This window comes from Lynx rufus, unplaced genomic scaffold (assembly GCF_022079265.1).
Source record: "Lynx rufus isolate CCGP_SWC_20201006 ecotype Redwood Valley unplaced genomic scaffold, mLynRuf1.p SCAF_13, whole genome shotgun sequence".
Classification (NCBI taxonomy): Eukaryota; Metazoa; Chordata; class Mammalia; order Carnivora; family Felidae; genus Lynx; species Lynx rufus.
In genome coordinates, this window is record NW_025814827.1 from 56,538,343 (window position 1) to 56,557,463 (window position 19,121).

Genomic DNA, 19,121 nt, shown 5'->3' on the forward strand with positions numbered 1-19,121 from the left:
AGAAATAGCTGACAGTTGCTAGTTATAAATTTGAAGGTTCTCCAACAACTTACCACTGTCTGGAATCCAAGTTCCTAAGTTCTCTCAGTAGTTTCTCATTTTTCTTCAGGAGATGAAAGCTCCTCCTAAACAGAGAGATTTATAAACATTTTCATCACCTTTGCAGTGAACAACATGACAGTCCCGGAAATACTTTCCACTCTACTCATGCAACTCTTAAACACTTTTCTTGCCTTTTCATACTTCTAACACAAAGGAGAACAGACCCTAAAAGAAATGTAAAGAATATAGGTCATTATTTCTACTTAGGCCTTCACAGATTTCTGTTAGTGGATCATTATCTATTGGTCACTTCAATTTTTCCTTGCAGAAGCTTATAAAGCTCATATCCAGAAAAATGGACAAAAATATTTGTAGGTTCCTTAAGAGTTCCCTAAAAATATGTAAGAAAGCTGTTCCTAATGAGAAATAAAATACTCACAAAATCTAAATCATTACCAAGTAAGCATATGGATTACCAAGTAATCCAGATGGAATTTGCTTTGCTTTCTTGTTTTACCTTATGGGTATTTTTTACACTATGAAGCAATGTAGAAATTTCACCAAATAGGTTCTATAGGTGCTAAATATGTACAAATTATATTCATCAAATCAATGTTTGCTGTGGCAAAATATAGCTTCCCACCTTTAATTTTTTTAAGAGACAGAATATGGACCATCCTATAGTAAAAGAGAATAGAGTGCACTCCTGTGAGTGGCAATTACCTACGTTTGGACATACCATCAGACAAATTGTGTTCCTGACAAAATGCCTTTCCCATAAGGTAGAGGATACTCCCTTCTAATAAACGGAAGGATTTAAATTAAGTAAGATTATAAACACTGGTCAATCAAGTAGAACTCCATTTCAATGCTTCACCTGCATTTAAATTACTCTTAAGATTTATTCATCCAGTGATACTTGAGCTCCCCTCTTACTGCAAATTGAACAAAAACAATACATTAAACAATGCTGCTTCTTCCACTTCCCTACAGCTTTTAGTATCAGAAATTTTAAAAATCAAATGTACAGTAATGCTTTACACTAGTGTACAATCTTGGCATTTTATGTACATTATCTAATTTAATTCTCATATTTATGTGAGATGAGAGTTATTTCCTCAACTTATAGTCTGAAGCTTAAAGATTAAATGACCTAACCTGGTTCTTCTGATTTAAATCTAATGCCTTTTCATTTAACTGTTACATGAATACTTTGTGTTTATTCCAAGTTTTTAACATGGTTTTTTACAATATATGTAAGAAAACAAAATTTTAAAAAATGAAATAAAGATTCTTTTCTTGATTTGATGCTAAATCTTGAGTTAATTTCTCTGATACAAACAAGAAAAGATCATACTGCTGTCACTCTAAAAAACCTGTTAGGCTGATGTGACATAAAAAGAAATATGTATTTCGGCTCTGCTCCCAGTTCCTGACACAGAGCTCCTAAAACTCTCGTAATTTCCTGAGTGACGAAGGTGACAGGAACATCTTACATAGAGTGCCTAAATCCCTTGCAATTCCTTGGTAACAGAAACATCTTTGTTCTGATGAGGTGATGCTTGGTGGGCTCCTAGAAAACTTCAGGATAGGGCTTGGACATCAGAAAGCACAAACCATGATTAGGAGCTTGGAACTTCAGAGGCGGCTCAGTCGGTTAAGCATCCGACTCCTGGTTTTGGCTCAGGTCGTATCTCACGATTTGTGAGTTCGAGCCCCGCATCGGGCTCTGTGCTGCTGGTACAAAGCCTGCTTGGGATTCTCTCTCTCCCTCTCTCTGCCCTTCCCCTGCTAGCACTCTGTCTCTCTCAAAATAAATAAATAAGCTTAAAAAAATAAAAATAAAAAGAAGCTTGGAACTTTCAGCCTCCCTATGGGGAAGGGAGAATGGTAATAATTAATCATACCTATATGAAGAGGTCTCCATAACAATCCCTACACTATGAGGTTCAAAGAGCTTCCCGGTTAGTCAACTCAATTCAATGTGCTGGAAGGGTGGCAGACCCCAACTCCACAGGAACAGAAGCTCCTGCAACTTGGGATCCTTTCAGACTTCACCCTACATGCCTCTTCATCTCTATGTTCATCTGTACCTTTAACTAACCTTTATAATAAACCGCTAAATAGAAGTAAATGTTTAATGAGTCATTAGAGTGAATTATCATTATAGGTGGTTATCTGATTTGTAGCTAGTTGGTCTTAAGTATGGACTTGCAACTTTTGTCTGAAATGGGAGGCAGAACTTGTGGGTCTGAGCCCTTAATCTGTTTGTGCTGACTCCAGTTAGTGCTGGAACTGCCTGGTGTGGAAAACCCACGTTTGGTGTCAGAAGCGTTGTAAGAAAAAATAGTTTTTACTATCAGTTTACAAGAAGGTTGGAAAAATAAGATTTCTTTCAATTATATGAGCTATAATTTCTTTTTTTTTAATTTTTATTTTTTATAATTTCTAAGTCATAGTTCTACTACTCATTATGAAAATGTTAATAGTTAATTTATTGAGTTTTATTTTTATTCCCTTGAATCCTGATCTGAAATCTGTCCAGTGGCCAAACAACTAATTGGCAGATAAAATTTAGTGAGGAAAAGAACAGAGACTAAAATGCTTGATCAAAAGATGAATAAGATTAATGTTAAAAAAATTCTTTTATTCTTACCTTTTGTCCCAGGAGTTCATTCCCAATATGCTAAGAAGCAATCTGCAATAATAAAATGCTGACTGAGGCTTTTGAGGTGTTGGTTCATCTTGCTCCACAGCTTTCATGTTTAAGTCATTGAAGTGTTTCTCAACAAATTCTTTTTCCTCTGTATGCTGCTTAAGGATAGCATTAATAACATCATTTTCCTGTTTTTCAGAAATGCACACAGGTTGTGGGGCAGGAATATTAAGTGAAATTCCAGTTCTCTGTAAGCATTCAGGACTAGTTATACCTAAATATTGCAAAAGCTCATCAAGAACATCTTCTTCATCTCTTATGGTATCCCAAGTTGGTACAGTTTCTCTAAATCCTCTTTTAAACTGGAGGGAAACCCCATCATTTACTGTTATATCTTCTAAGCATTCATTAGATGTAGGAGGCTCTTCGGCCTTCTCTTGACGAGATGATGAAAGTATGAGAGATGTAGGTTCTGACAAGCCACTCACAGGAGGTGGTCCATACAGGATGGCAGAATCCCAGGAATATTTTCCGGAGAGATCACGTACTATGATTCTGACATTTGAATTGGCTGATGCAAGGCCAGCTGATAAACCTCCTCCAGGTATACTCTCTTCTGATCTGATCTGGATACAGGACACTAAGGTTGTATTGTTCAACACAAAGAACTGGATATTTGGACTCTCAAAGAGTTCAGGAGAAAGTTCAGTACTTTCACTGTAATGATTGTCATGATTTTCACACACCTGACTTGTTAACATAGCAGGACCACCACTCATTGGATAATGGCCCAAGTGATTTACCAGATGTGTAATAACAGTGCGGGCGGCTATAGAGATTAATCCTTGTTGCATCTGAGTTTTCACTAGAAATAAGAAATATAAGTGAGTGGGGATACTGCTGCTTCCTAGGTAGGAAGTCATGTAACAATGAAATTTTTAGAAAACAAATGGAGATTTCATCACATTATCAAAATCATATTCAAATATTAGAGTAAATATTTTCAATTAAGATTCTGTTTTATAAGAATGATGGCAAAGAAGAAAACTCTTGAAGTTTTGTTAATTTTTTTAAAAAGCCCTTTTCAAAGTTTTGCTTATGGATTCACAATTTAAACTTAAGCCTTTATAAAGAAATCACACTTTCTTTTTTTTAAAGCTTTATTTATTTCTTTAGAGAGAGAGCGCGTGAGCAGAGGAGGGGCAGAGAGAGGGCAAGAAGAATCCCAAGCAAGCTCCGTGCTATCAGTGCAAAGCCCAATGCCAGGCTCAAACTCACGAACTGTGAGATCATGAGCTGAGCCGAAATCAAGAACTGGACGGTTAACCTACTGAGCCATCCAGGCACCCCTGTAAATCATACTTGCAAAGAAGGATCACAAGTCTTATAAATCACTTAAAATCACTCAGTACACAGATTAAAAAGCCAATGAAATCCAACTGATAAATTTCTTATCTCATGAGTAGATTCAGAGAAACTGCATGCCTTAACATGGCATTTAATTATGGTTTTTATCAATGATGTAAAAGTTTCAGAGAAAATAATCTTTTACTAAACTTTAGGAGTCAGGATCAATTTAAACAGTGAATCAACGTAACCAGTATATACCATGAAAACTTTCAGGGAAATCATATTTTATGGGCCTGCTTATGTATTGTATTTTTGTAAGATATTCTTTTGGGTCATTGTGGTCCCAGTTAGTTGGATGTCAGAAGCGTTTTTTCCCCTTCCTTACGCACATTAGGGAAAGCAAATAGATAAGGAGCATATCCATAGCAAGGAGTAAAAAAAGAAAACAAAGAATACAGCAGTCAAGGACATGAAATGGCAGGACCTGAAGGAGGAGGAAGAGTGGGAGGAGAAGGAAGACAGAAAACAGAATAAAGGGGGGAAGGAAGAAGTGGAGAGAGACAATAACTTGGCAAAGCCCACTAGCCAAACACTGCCGGTGTGACTGCAAGCATGTTGATGTGGAAGCCAATTCTAAAATGAGTGGTGTCGGGAAGTTGGGGACAGTCTTGATACTTTTCATCTACGAGGCAGGGGAAGAGTTGTCATTGGTAAGGAAGCACTCATCATTTATGTTAGAAGAGGATGTTTAGTTGTGTGTTTGTATGTGTGTGTACATACAGTGTTGTCTTAGTTATAGACATGATTACAGGATGATTGTGTCTCTATATTGTTCTACCATTGTCATAGAGTGATCTTGTCTGAACACTGTTTATATTCTGAAAGTTAATCATTTGGAAACACTATGGCCTATCTGCCAGAATAAATCTAGATTTGAGAATGTCCTGATGATCAAAGTATTATCTACATAAATTCCTTAGTTTTAAGTGTACTTTGTGATGCATTTTGGCAACTGTACAGAGTTGTGTAACCACCAACATAGTATGTGGTAAAATTCCGACATAAAAAAATAAATTATACTTTATGTAAATTAGATCTCAATAAACTCCACTTTAAAAAAAAGTTCATTGTTGAAAGTGCTGCTATAAACATTGGGTACAAGTGCCCCTATGCATCAGCACTCCTGTACCCCTTGGCCTAAATGTCCATCAACTGATGAATGGATAAAGAAATTGTGGGGTTTTTTTTTTTTTAATTTTTTTTTTCAACGTTTATTTATTTTTGCGACAGAGAGAGACAGAGCATGAATGGGGGAGGGGCAGAGAGAGAGGGAGACACAGAATCGGAAACAGGCTCCAGGCTCTGAGCCATCAGCCCAGAGCCCGATGCGGGGCTCGAACTCACGGACCGCGAGATCGTGACCTAGCTGAAGTCGGACGCTTAACCGACTGCGCCACCCAGGCGCCCCAAGAAATTGTGGTTTATATACACAATGGAATACTACTTGGCAATGAGAAAGAATGAAATGTGGCCTTTTGTAGCAATGTGGATGGAACTGAAATGTTATGCTAAGTGAAATAAGTTATACAGAGAAAGACAGATACCGTATGTTTCACTCTTATGTGGATCCTGAGAAACTTAACAGAAGACCACGGGGGAAGGGAAGGAAAAAAAAAAGTTAGAGAGGGAGAGAGCCAACCCATAAGAGACTCTCAAAAACTGAGAATAAACTGAGGGTTGATGGGGAGTGGGAGGGAGAGGAGGGAGGGTGATGGGCATTGAGGAGGGCACCTGTTGGGAGGAGCACTGGGTGTTGTATGGAAACCAATCTGACAATAAATTTCATATTAAAAAAAAGTTTGTAAGGACATTAGCTTGTGCACTGCTCATGTGATGCTTAAAAAGAAGCAAGAAAAAAGAATCGTGTTATATTTTCAAGGCCATAGCCCTCACTGACTACAAGCAGAGATCAGTAAGAAACCAGCTGCTATGCCATTAATAGCAAAAACATCTTTTCCCATTATTCCAACTCTAAAAGAGAACTTTGGTTGACTTTGAAATGTTGGAGTATCAAAATTTTAATCTTCTTCCATTATCAATCATGTTTTATGACCACATACATGTATATATATGAATACTTTTCAGTTTACTTAAAAAGTTCCAATTATATTGAGTTGTTCTTCAATTATAAATACGCCTAGTTCTGAAAATCAGCTATTCAACACTAGATAACACTAAATGATTAACCTTAATTCAATCCTACATTTTTTCAAGACCATATGCAGGTCAAGTAAAAAGATATGTCATTGGATGAAAAAACAGAGAAGTGGCTTGAATGTAGCATCTGCTTTCCCTTCCCCTCATTAAAACTTAGAATGCAGTGAAAGTTCATGCTGTTGGGGACCTTACAGACAATTTAGCCAGTACTCATCATTTTGAACGTGAGGACAAGTGGGTACACAAGAGCTAAGGGATTGGTCTACCAAAGAACAGGGCTGGTCTTTTGCTTCCCAGTTCAGTGTTAGTTCCATCTTTACCACAACTCTAATTTCCGTATTTTTATCTTTTGTTAAAATGCCCTTTTCAGGGCGCCTGAGTCAGTTAAGGGTCTTGAGCCTTGAATTTGGCTCAGGTCATGATCTCATGGTTTGTGAGTTTGAGTCTCATGTCGGGCTCCGACTGACAGCCACGAGCTTGCTTGGGATTTCCTCTCTCTGCCCCTCCCCACTAGTGTTCTCAATTGCTCTCAAAATAAATAAACATTTTTTAAAAATGCCCTTTTCTTTTAGCAAATCACTGTGACATATGGAAACAATTCAACTTTTTTTCCCTGTGTATAGTAACTTCAAGATAGTATTATTTAGCATACCTTAGTATCTATAAAGGCCAGATCGATTGAAAAGCTCATCTAACTAAGACCTAATCACATTTTAAATGGTAATAAAAGGGGTGTCTGGGTGGCTAAATTGTTTGAATGTCCGACTTCAGCTCAGGTCATAGTCTTGCAGTTCGTGAGTTTGAGCCCCGTGTTGGGCTCTGTGCTGACAGTCTGGAGCCTGGAGCCTGCTCTGATTCTGTGTATTCCTCTCTCTCTGCCCCTCCCCTGCTTGTACTCTCTCCCTCTCAAAAATAAACAAACAGAAAAATTGTAATAAAAAATTGTAATTAAAGACATTACAAATTTTTTCATGTATGAAAAGAATTATCTGTTCTTTCTTTGTCCTCCTCCTTTTGAGTGATAAACTTAAATATATGACTTGTTCTAAGCAATGAATCTTTTTTGTAGAACATTTTTGAGAAGCGAAAGAATATAATTTAATATAAACATCACAAAACAGAGAAAAATTCCTGACTTCGCCTCTGGCTTGATCTGTGATCTTAGAGAAATCACATGAAACACCTCAAACACCATTTTTCTTTAAGAATAATACAGATTTTTTTTTATAAAGATGAATTGAAAACTTATATACAAAGTTGAATATAACAGAAGCAATATAAATCATTCAATTTTGAGAGCATTATAAGTATCACAGGTTTTATGAGTTCCTTTTTCAAACTTACTTACAAATAAACTGCAAGAATGAGCCAGCTCTCCCCAAAACAAAACCCTAGTCCTAGGTTCCTGTCCATCCTATACATCCTCTTCTCAAAGGAAAAGACAGTGGGAATGCAGTTCAAATGAACTCATTTACGAATCTGTCATAATTACTAACACTGAGAATACTTACAAACTATATTTAGATTTTAGATGTAGGTAACAGCATTTTCTTTCCTAAGCTGCTTCTCTAAATTCAGGATATATATAAATATGGAAGGATAAAAATCTCTCAATTTGTTAATTGGACAATTTTATTTAAAATTTTGAGTTATGAACTATGGAACACATGTATCTCTCCTCAAAATCAATTTAGATATAAAGAAAACATATGAAATTCTCTAAATTAGATATTCAAAATGAAATTCTAAATAACTAGCCTTGTGAGAAAATGTAACATGAAGATATCGATGCTTCTAAGGCTTTGTGTAACTAACATTCATTTAAATAAGTCTATTCAGGGTTGTCTTTTCAGATTGTCAGATTAAACAAACCCTCCAGCATTTGCAGCAAACCCATAATTACAGATTATTACAGCATACAAAAGCAGCAAGACATAAAAAGCTGCTGCAATTCATTGCACTCTAATAGAACATGCAGAGGAAGTTAATTTTGGCAAATGCTTTAAATATTAGCTTTGCATAATATGTATAGGTGAAACTGTAATTAGGACAAAATGAATCCTTTGGAGCCTCCTTTCACTCTGACCCTGCAAATGATGACTTTTTGCTAATAAGACTACTGCTATTTGACAAAAAGCCAACTTTACTACCTTGCTTTATTATTTAGTAAATTTAATAATTATACCTACTCCTGCCAATAGTCCTCAAATCAGACTCGTTCAATCTAATACTGAGCTTATTAGGGACACTCTATGTTTAGAAGTCTTTGGCCAAAAAAGTGCTTGAAGATGATGAAACATGCCTTAGACAAGGGCACAATGATTAGTCACTTTGCCATATTAAAAAAAAAAAAACGAACACAGCATGTTGTCACTATAGACCACAGGATCACCTGCTGTTGGCTTACAGCTGTTCCTAAAAGGTTCTGCATTAATCTGGTCCTTTATACCTTTAAGAAAGTCCAAAGGGAACAACTTAGCACATTTAGAGAACAATACTCCACAGAGTATTTGGTATCAATATAAAACTCATCTATTTAAATCTTTACCTTTGTGTCTTTTACTGTAACTGTTAATGGTACAGTAAATTTTGTCTGAAATACATTAAAAACTCCCTTTACATAAGTAAACTACTTATTTCACTGTTTAGCAAGTGTGCTATACTGCCCTCAGGCTTCATCATTTTACCCTTTTGAGAATAATGCAAAAAGTAACTAATCTTTTCAGATAATTTTGCTTTTAAGTAAAATAAACAGTTTTACTATACCAAATCTAAAGAATTAAATATATAAAGTTGTCTATATATCAATTACGGTCTAAATTATTTTGCTATACTATGCTTCCCAGTATATCTCTACTATATCTGAGCTTCAATTTAAATCTTATATTCTTATTTCAGTTCTGTATACAGCTGACCCTTGAAAAATATGGGGGTTAGGGCACTGATCCCTCCATGCAGTGAAAAAATCCACGTTTTAACTTTTTACTTCTCCCAAACTTAACTGCGAATAGCCTATTGTTCATAAAAAGCCTTACCAACAACATAAGCAGTTGATTAACACACATTTTGAATGTTTTTTTTGTATTGTATACTGTATTCTTATAATAAAGCTAAAGAAAAGAAAATCATAAAGGAGAAAAAATATATTTATAGTAAAAAAAAAAAAAAAACTCCATGTGTCAGTGGACCTGCACAGTTCAAACCCATACTGGTCAAGGGTCAACTGTATTTGTGTTTTAGAGAAACTATTAGTAATTTGTGACCAATCCCAAACCCTAGCCCTATTTCTTTGATGTGTAACTTCATATCTTTATTTGCATTCTATGTCACCAATCCATCATCATGGCCACATCTTAGATGTCTTGAACATTTATAACTATTACACCTTTAGAAATCAAACTCGTCCAGGGCACCTGAGTAGCCCAGTCGGTTCAGTGTCCAACTCTTGGTTTCGGCTCAGGTCATGATTTCACAGTTTGGGACACTGAGCCCCACGTTGGGCTCTGTGCTGACAGTGTGGAGCCTGCTTGGGATTCTCTCTCTTCCCTCTTTGTCCCTACACAATTTGCATACTTTTCCTCTCTCAAAATAAATACACTTAAAAAAATTTTTTTTAATTAAATAAAAATCAAACTCTCACTTAATAGATTACTCTTTGACCACAATCTCTCATCTAGTAATTTTCCCATTCTGTTTTGTAGAGCCCTTGGAGAGGGCTGTTAGGAGATGGACAGAATAGAGTTCAGTAGGATACAAGGCCTCCACCCTGCTGCAGCTCTGCTTTTATCAGTTTTACAAAGTGGGCTTCCTTGTGAAATTTATTTGCAGGGGTTCCACTGCCTAAAAACTCATTTTAAAAACTACTGTCCTAACATACTGATGCTCTCAGTGATTCTCAACCTCGGCTGCATATTAACCACCCGCAAAGCCTTAAAAAATCCTCGCAATCCCAAATCAATATATCAAAATCTCTATGGATGGGAACAGAGCAGCAGTATTTCAATGTGCAACCAAGGCTGAGAATCACTATTCTAACTTACTAGCAACATTTACTTTCTGATTCAATGAATCACTCCATTTTCTTCCAACTTATTAGCCATTTCCTAGCATCAGTTCAACCCTCACCAAGCCTTGATTCCATGGCTAAACCATATACCAACATTCTGAAAACCACAGTTCCCAGGTATTCTGCCACATCCACCTTACTGAATGCTGACTGGTGCAACTAAAACTTTGTAGTTTCCATCTTCTGTTGGACTCTCAATAACATCTGCTAATCCCCTTAATCTACTTCCATCTTCTTTTTCTTTCTGGGTCAGAATAAGGACTAATATTAGCATCTATACTTTCTAGCTCACTCTTCAGGAGTTTCACCCTACTAATGATCCCCTTCCCATCTTCCTTCTCAGTTTTTAGAAGTTCAAGTCTCTTCATCCTTAGAAATCCTTTACCTCTGCTGAGAATTATTTTTTAGCTTACTTACTGTCTTATCATTTATCTTTCTTTTTTATACAGTCCAGCTTCTTTAAAGAGTACTTTTGACAAATGGCTCTATTTCTTTAACTCCTCTTTGCTCTTCAACCCACAGCCATCCACTTCTCCCTCCTACTTCTCTGCTGAAACTAAAGCAGACATATTTTTCAGTCTTTCTGCATCTGGCCTATCATTTAATACCATTACCCAATCTTTTAAATATCTTTCTCCTGTTTTTGTTTCTGAGAAATTATTCTCTCCCAGTTTTCCTTCCTTTCCAACTTTTTTTCTTCTCAGAATACACACATACGTGCGCGTGTGTGCGTGCAGACAAATATAGATTCCTAACAAAGACCTTTCTGCTACGATTGAGATCTGCATATACAACAAACTGCCCACTAGCGGTCTTCATATGACTATCTGACATTCATCCCAAACTACACCATTTGCAATATTGCACCTCCTCATTCTCCTTCCCAAACCTCTAGCCTTTCTCATATTCTTGGTCTACTTTGGGAGAGATCTAACCAATTTAGGCCTTTAGCAATTCTTGGTAGGCCTATTGCAACAGCTTCATGATTGGTTTCTCTGATCCTGGTTTAACTTTGCTAAAATCAATCTTTACCAGAGATCAGCAAACTTTTTCTGTAAGGGGCAGATAGTAAATATTTTCAGCTTTCTGGACCACATGATCTCGGTTGCAACTATTCAACACTACTGTTGTTGCACAAAAGCCGACACAATGATACATAAATGAAAGCACGGATGTGTCCCAATAAAACTTTATTTACAGAAACAGGTGGCAGGCATGGGCCATAATCTGCCAACTCCATAAAACACTGCTTTCAAACTGCTCTCAGTACTAATTTTCTCATGTATATAACCTTCTTAAAACCCTTCAATAATTTGCTGGGTTCCTCTAAACTACCTCTGTGTCTTAAATGTACTTTTATTTTTATACTCGTATTTAAAGGTTATTTATTTACATCTTTCTCTTATATCTGAAAGTAAACTCTCTGAATGTAGAAACAATGTGGCTTAAAAAAAAAAACGTTACTGAGTTCACTACCTACCAAGAACTGTACAAAGGGTTTTACACATATTATCTTATTCAGGACTCAAAACCACCACGAGGGAATAAATATTATCAGCCCTATTTTATAGATAAGGAAACAGACATAGCCACTCAGCTAGTAAATGAAAGTCAAAATTCAATACCATATCTTTTAGACTCCAAAGCTAAATCTCTTATTCCATTATAGAAATCCTATGATGTATAAAGTAAAGTATCAAAAAAACCTTACCAGAATAACTTCACTAGAAGTATAAAGGGAGTGTCATCACATATAATCTTAGTAACTGTGTTTCTGAAGTTATTTTTTAAACTAAAAATGAACTTTGCTAGAATATACATGGTGAGATACAGAACTACAAAGTAAGATATACTCATCTCCATTATTTTTACTTATGGCCTCAAATCATACTTTGAGAGAATCCAAGAAATAATACTGTCCTAAAGTGAATTCCTTTTACCTTCTGTCACTGGCTGAAGTTTAGAAGATCGTTCCGAATCTGGAGAGTGAAGAGGTTCAGGCTCTTTCAGACTTTCCAAATGCATAAAAGGGTCATAATCTACAGATGCCAAGTCAGAGAGGCTCATTGGAAAATACCTTGGATTGCTAAAACACTGAGCTCCATAAACACACCCATGTAATACCTGGAAGTACGAGGGAAAACAGTTTTCCTTTTCAGTGAAGATAAATAAATAAAGATAAATGGAGAAAAATGACAACTGGTAATACAAGAGCTTGAAAAAATTTTTTAAATATTTTAAAACTCAGTTCTTCAATCAAGGTAAAATTTAATGCCTTTTAAAAACAAGAATGAGTAAATTTAACTAATGATTCTCACATTCCATAAGGATTTGACTCCTTTCAAAAATCTGCAGTAAAGCAGAAGCATCTTGTAGGAAGAAGTTTTAATTACTCTTAGGTACTATAAGATAAATCTATGTTCTTAGAAAATATATAGCTCTAAAAACAAAAATGTAATACCAAGAAATTTCTTTAGGTTTTAAAAACTGTGGTTACCAAATAAACAATAAAGCAAATAAGGTTACCTTATAAATGCAATTGAGGACAGATTTTTCTATTTTATCATTTTCTGCTCCTGTAGCATGGACTGGTTGGAGCAGTGTCTTTAGAGGTAAGGCCATGATCCAGTCCAGGAGGCACAGAAGTAAGGATACAACCAACTGTAACAACAACAAAAGAGATGATTATGACTGTAAACTCACAAAATAAGAGCTTTAATACATTTAACAGAAATTCACCAACTTATTTTTTGTCTTCCAAAATGTATTTCAGGAATAAAATCAACCCTAATTCTACTATGAATATTTACTTAGATCTGATTTTAAGATATTGCATATGAACATTATGGTGCGTTTCTTCCTCATATTTTAAAGCCAGCACAATGGAACTTTAAGTGTAATAAACAGGACGGCAAAAATTATTTAAAATTCTTATAAAACGCTGAGCCTAAAACAGAACAGACATCAAGTAGCTTGACTTATTTAAAACTGTTCAAGGAATAGATCACAAATGAAAGGTTGAGTTCACATATATCAAAAATATTTCTACATTCCTTTTAAAGAACAAAAAGAACCAATAAAACATCAAAAAACTGACATCCTCAATATAACCAAAAAACAGAACATCCAGACTTCAAATTATCTGTGAGTAGAAACTATCAGCAAATCCCAGCAAGCTTTTCCTCATTATCCCATTACAAACTTTCATGAAGAGCAAGGGCAGTTTAGGAAAAATTGTAAAAGAGAAGCAAGAACTAGGTATAAAGCTAAAAACCAAGCCAGAAAGAAAAAGTTACCCTAAGTATGAGAATATTGAAAAAGTGTACTGGTAGATACGGAGTAGAAAAAAGGACTTAAAAGTACACACAGGAAAGGTAATGCTTTGGAGAAGACGAATGTTAAGAAGGAATAGGGAGACATCCTGTGGCAAACATGTAGTAAAAAGAAAAAGCAGAATTTAGGATCCTGCAAGACAAACAAATTTTAAAAATTGATGGGCTTATAATTTCTCTCCTCCTTAAAAAGCATCATCCAATAAACTGATGGATCTACAATTCCTCCCCTTAAAAAGACAATAAAGACACTAAACTTTGTTGAATCACCAGATGAGGGAGCTCTTGAAGTAGGAATCTTATAAACCACCCCAAGCCACCAGTCCTGTTCACAGAAATGCAGAAGCAGCCTTCATCTATATAAAACTATTATAAAAAGAAAACAAAAAATGAGAATCTAAACAGTTCAACTGATGAAACTCCTGCTCAAAAAACCCAATTATGAAGGAGAAGAAAACTATAACACAACATTCTAATCTAAATTACATATTATCAAACAGCATTTTAAAAAAATATATATTTATTATCAAGTTAGCTAACATACAGTATATACAGTATGCTCTTGGCTTCGGGAATAGATTCCCATGATTCATTATTTACATACAACACCCATGTTCATTCCAACAAGTAAAAGCATTTAGATATGGAGGACAAAGAAAACCTCATCTTAAATCAGAAATTAAAAACTAAGAATAGAATTCTTAGAATTTAGAAATTAAAAACTAAGAACTAAGAAAGGAAGAATTGTTTCATGTCAAGAAAAGAAGTAAAATGACAAAATCATATTAGAAATGAAGCCTAGATTACAGGATGCCTAAAGAAGAATAAATTTGAAAAAAACAAAAACAAAATTTAATATGGGGCTTTGAAGAATAGTGGGAAAACAATTAAAAGAATAAAAATGAGATTTAAAATAAGATAAAAAGTGTCAGAGAAAAAATGTTTGAGATAAAGAGAGAAAAAGAATATCCAATTTACATATTTGGAGTCTCTGTATATATACATGTTAAAAAGGTTCACCAGAAGCCAGGACAAACTGACCTGCAATAATCAACTCTAACACATATCCTGGTAAAACTTTAAAAGTAAGACTTCAAACATAAAGAAAAAAGATATCCTTAGGGCCTCCTGGAAAAAAAGATGCAATAATTTAGAAGGGCAAGAGAATAAAACAGGCTTCAGACTTCTCAAAAACAATACACAAAGCAAGGCAATACTTAAAAAAAACAAAAAACTTCAAGGAAAGTAAATGTGAACCTAAGGATTCTATATCTAGCAAAGATGTTTCTCAAGTATCAGGGTTACAAAAAAAGTTTTAAATATACCAGCCCTCAGGGAATTCTGTATTTATGGGCCTGTCCTGAAGAATAAAGATGAACTTCATCTAACCAAATAGTTGACTGAGGAACTTCAGCAAAAAGAATGGTATTTGATACACGTAGTTACAAAAGCTAAGACTAAAAAAATAAAGGTAGAGATGAGCGTGGAAGAATCATTTATTATATGACCTATCCTATGTGTTATATGTAGAAATAAAGTAACTAAAAATGGAGGCAAAGAGAGAAGAAAAGTAAAATAAGCTCATTTATTAACGTAAATGCGATGAGATAAAGGATACCATTAAATAATCACAAACCACACAAAAAAAGTGTTTTAAAAAATAAGAGGTTAAGGAAGCAAGGAAATAAAAGTATTTTTAAAAGGCATACATAGAAATGTAACCACAAGAACAAAGTACAAAATTCCCTGAATACCAAAAGGAACTTAAAAAATAGAACAAAGGAAATATATCTTGTAGACAAAGAAACACAGACGCAAATTAGAATTCAAACCAAAAAGCACTCATGTTAAAAGCTACAATTCAAACGAAATGAAGACTTAGGGGTATCTCTGTATCAAATAACACAGTGACTATCTTTATAAAGCAAAAACTACAATAGATGCAAAGAAATATAAAAACATTTAGCAAACTTTAACACACCACTCAGTATAAGACAGATCAAGTGGACAAAATACAGGCATACTTATTTTATTGTGCCTCACTTTACTGTACTTCACAGGTACTGTGTACTTTACAAATTGAAGGTTTGTGGCAACCCTGTCTTAAGCAAGTGTTTAAGCACCATTTTCTGACAGCATTTGTTCACTTTGTGTCTCTGTGTCACATACTGGTAATTCTCGCAATATTTCTAACTTTTCCATTTTTATTGTTATTATATTTATTATGGTGATCTGTGACCTCTGATGTTATTACTGTAATTGTTTTGGGGTGCTACAAACTGTGTCCATGTAAGTTAGCAAACTTAATCAGTAAACATTGTGTGTGTTCTGACTGCTCCATTAATCAGCTATTCCCCATCCTTTCTCCTCAGGCCGCCCTATTCCCTGAAACACAACAATACTCAAATTAGGCCAATTAATAATCTACAATGGTCTCTAGTGTTCAAGTGAAAGAGTCACGTGACTCTCACTTTAATCAAAAGCTAGAAATTAAATTTAGCGAGGAAGCCATGTCTAAAGTCAAGACAAGCTGAAAGCTAGGCTTCTTGTGCCAAACAGCCTAGATATGAATACAAAGGAAAAGTTTTTGAAGGAAATTAAAAGTGCTACTCTAGTGAACACATAAATGATAAGAAAGCAAAACAGCTGTGTTTGCCAATACAGAGAAAGTTTTATGGTTTGGATGGAGGATCAAACCAGCTGCAAAATTCCTTACGTCAAAGCCTAACCCAGAGCAAGGCTCTAACTCTCTTAAATTCTATGAAAGCTGAAGGAGGTAAGGAAGCTACAGAAAAGAAGTCTAAAGCTAGCAGACATTGGTTCATGAAGTTTAAGGAAAGAAATCATCTACATAACATAACAGTGCAAGATGAGGCAGGAAATGGTGATACAGAGGCTGCAGCAAGTTATCCAGAAGATGCAGCCAAGAAAACTAATGAAAGTAGCTACACTAAACAACAGATTTTCAATGTAGACAAAACAGCCTTCTATTTGAAGAAGATGTACCTAGGACTTTCATGGCTAGAGGGAAGTCAATGTCTGGCTTCAAAGCTTCAAAGGACAGGCTGCCTCTTTTGGTGGGGGCTAATGCAGCTAGTGTCTTTAAGTTGAAGCCAGTGTTCATTTACCATTCCAAAAATCCTCGGGCCCTTAAGAATTATGCTAACTCTATTCTGCCTGTATTCTATACATGGAACAGCAAAGCCCGGATAACATCACATCTGTTTACAACATGGTTTACTGAATATTTTAAGTCCAAGAGCTCTGATGGAGATGCACAATGAGGTTAATGTTGTTTTCATGCCTACTAACACAACATCCATTCTGCAGCCCCTGGATCAAGGAGAAATTTTGACTTTCAGGCCTTATTACATAAGAAAGACATTTCATAAGGTTATAGCTGCCATGGATAGTGATTCATCTGAAGGATCTGGGTAAACCAAATTGAAAACCTTCTGGAAAGGATTCGCCATTCTGGATGCCATTAAGAACATTCATGATTAGGGGTGCCTGGTGGCTCAGTCCATTAAGCATCTGACTTTGGCTCAGGTCATGATCTCACAGTTTGTGAGTTCAGGTCCTGTGTCGGGCTCTGTGATGACAGCACAGAGCCTGGAGCCTGCTTCAGATTCTGTGTCTCCCTCTCTCTCTGCCCCTGCCCCACTTGCCCTCTGTCTCTTTCTTCTCTCTCAAAAATAAATGAACATTAAAAAAAATTAAAAAAAAAAAAAGAACATTCATGATTCATGGGAAGTGGTCAAAATATCAACATTAACAGGAGTATGGAAGAAGTGACTTCAAATTTCATGGATGACTTTAAGAGGTTGAAGATTTCTGTGGAGGAGATAACTGCAGTATTGGTAGAAATAGCAAGAGAACTAGAATTAGAAGTGAGGTCTGTAGATGTTGACTGGACTACTACAATGTCATGATCAATATTTAATGAATAAGGAGTTGCTTCTCATGAATAAGGAAAGAAAGTGGTTTCTTGAGATGAAATCTCTTCCTGGTGAAGATGTTGTGAAGATGTGAAATTACAACAAAAGATTTAGAATATTACATAAACATACATAGTTGATAAAATGGCAACATCGTTTCAAAGGACTGATTCCAATTTTCAAAGAAATTCTACTGTGGGTAAAGTGCTATCAAACAGGATCGTATGCTAGAGAAATTGTGGGGGGAAAAAAGTCAATCAATGTGGCAAACTTCCTTACTGTTTTATGTTAAGAAATTGCCACAGCTGCCCCAACCTGGAGCAATCACCGTGATCAGCCACCAGTGCTAAGGCAAGACCCTCCACCAGTAAAAAAGATTACAATTTATTGAAAGCTCAGATGATGGTTAGCATTTTTTAGCAATAAAGTATTTTTAAAAATGTTAAAAAAAATTTTTTTTAATGTTTATTTATTTTTGAGACAATGTGAGAGACAGAGCGCAAGCAGCAGAGGGGCAGAAGGACACACAGAATCTGAAGCGGGCTCCAGGCTCTGAGCTGTCAGCCCAGAGTCAGACGCAGAGCTCCAACTCATGAATTGTAAGATCATGACCTGAGCCAAAGTCGGACGCTTAACCGACTGAGGCACTCAGGCGCCCCAGCAATAAAGTATTTTTAAATTAAGGTATATACATGGTTTTTTTGAACATATTGCTATTGCACACTTAATAGACTATAATGCAGGTTTTTTTTTTTTTAAGGTAGGGCTTTTTTGTTTTTTGTTTTTAAATAATTTGAGAGAGAGAAAGCACACAAGTCAGGGAGAGCGGCAGAGGGGGGAGAAAGAATCTTAAGCAGGCTCCATGCTCAGTGTGGAGCCCAACACAGGGCTCGATCCCATGACCCTGGCTGGGATCATGACCTGAGCCAAAATTCAGAGTCAGATGCTCAGTCAGCTGAGCCACCCAGGAACCCCAGACTATGGTGTAGTTTAAGCATAACTTTTATATGCATGGAGAAACCAAAAAATTCATTTTACTTGCTTTACTGAGATATTCACTTTATTGTGGTAGTTTGAAACCAAACCCAAATGTTTCTAAGGTATGCCTGTATAATCCATTTGAATAAAAGTTATTTGCGATCCTCTTCTCTTTTGCATTGTTTGTGGGAAAACAAGCTGGTGCAGCCACTCTGGAAAACAGTATGGAGGTTCCTCAAAAAATTAAAAATAGAACTACCCTATGAACCAGCAATTGCACTACTAGGTATTTATCCAAGGGATACAGGTATGCTATTTCGAAGGGACACATGCACCCCCATGTTTATAGCAGCACTATCAACAATAGCCAAAGTATGGAAAGAGCCCAAATGTCCAAAGATGGATGAATGAAGAAGATGTGGTGTATATATATACAATGGAGTATTACTTGGCAATCAAGAAGAATGAAATCTTGCCATTTGCAACTACGTGGATGGAACTGGAGGGTATTATGCTAAGCGAAATTAGAGAAAGACAAATAT

General features: G+C 35.8%; 1 protein-coding gene across 2 annotated transcripts in view; it reads right to left on the reverse strand.

Moving 5' to 3' along the window:
- RALGAPA1 (Ral GTPase activating protein catalytic subunit alpha 1) overlaps positions 1–19,121 on the reverse strand; it is a 278,485-nt gene that overhangs the window by 89,701 nt on the left and 169,663 nt on the right. For both annotated transcript variants that reach the window (XM_047075616.1, XM_047075615.1), the window contains exons 31-34: positions 12,858–12,992; positions 12,272–12,455; positions 2,699–3,563; positions 54–125 (exon numbers count right to left, since the gene is read on the reverse strand). In XM_047075616.1, the coding sequence (XP_046931572.1) occupies positions 54–125; positions 2,699–3,563; positions 12,272–12,455; positions 12,858–12,992 (1,256 nt within the window). The remainder of the gene's footprint in view (positions 1–53; positions 126–2,698; positions 3,564–12,271; positions 12,456–12,857; positions 12,993–19,121) is intronic.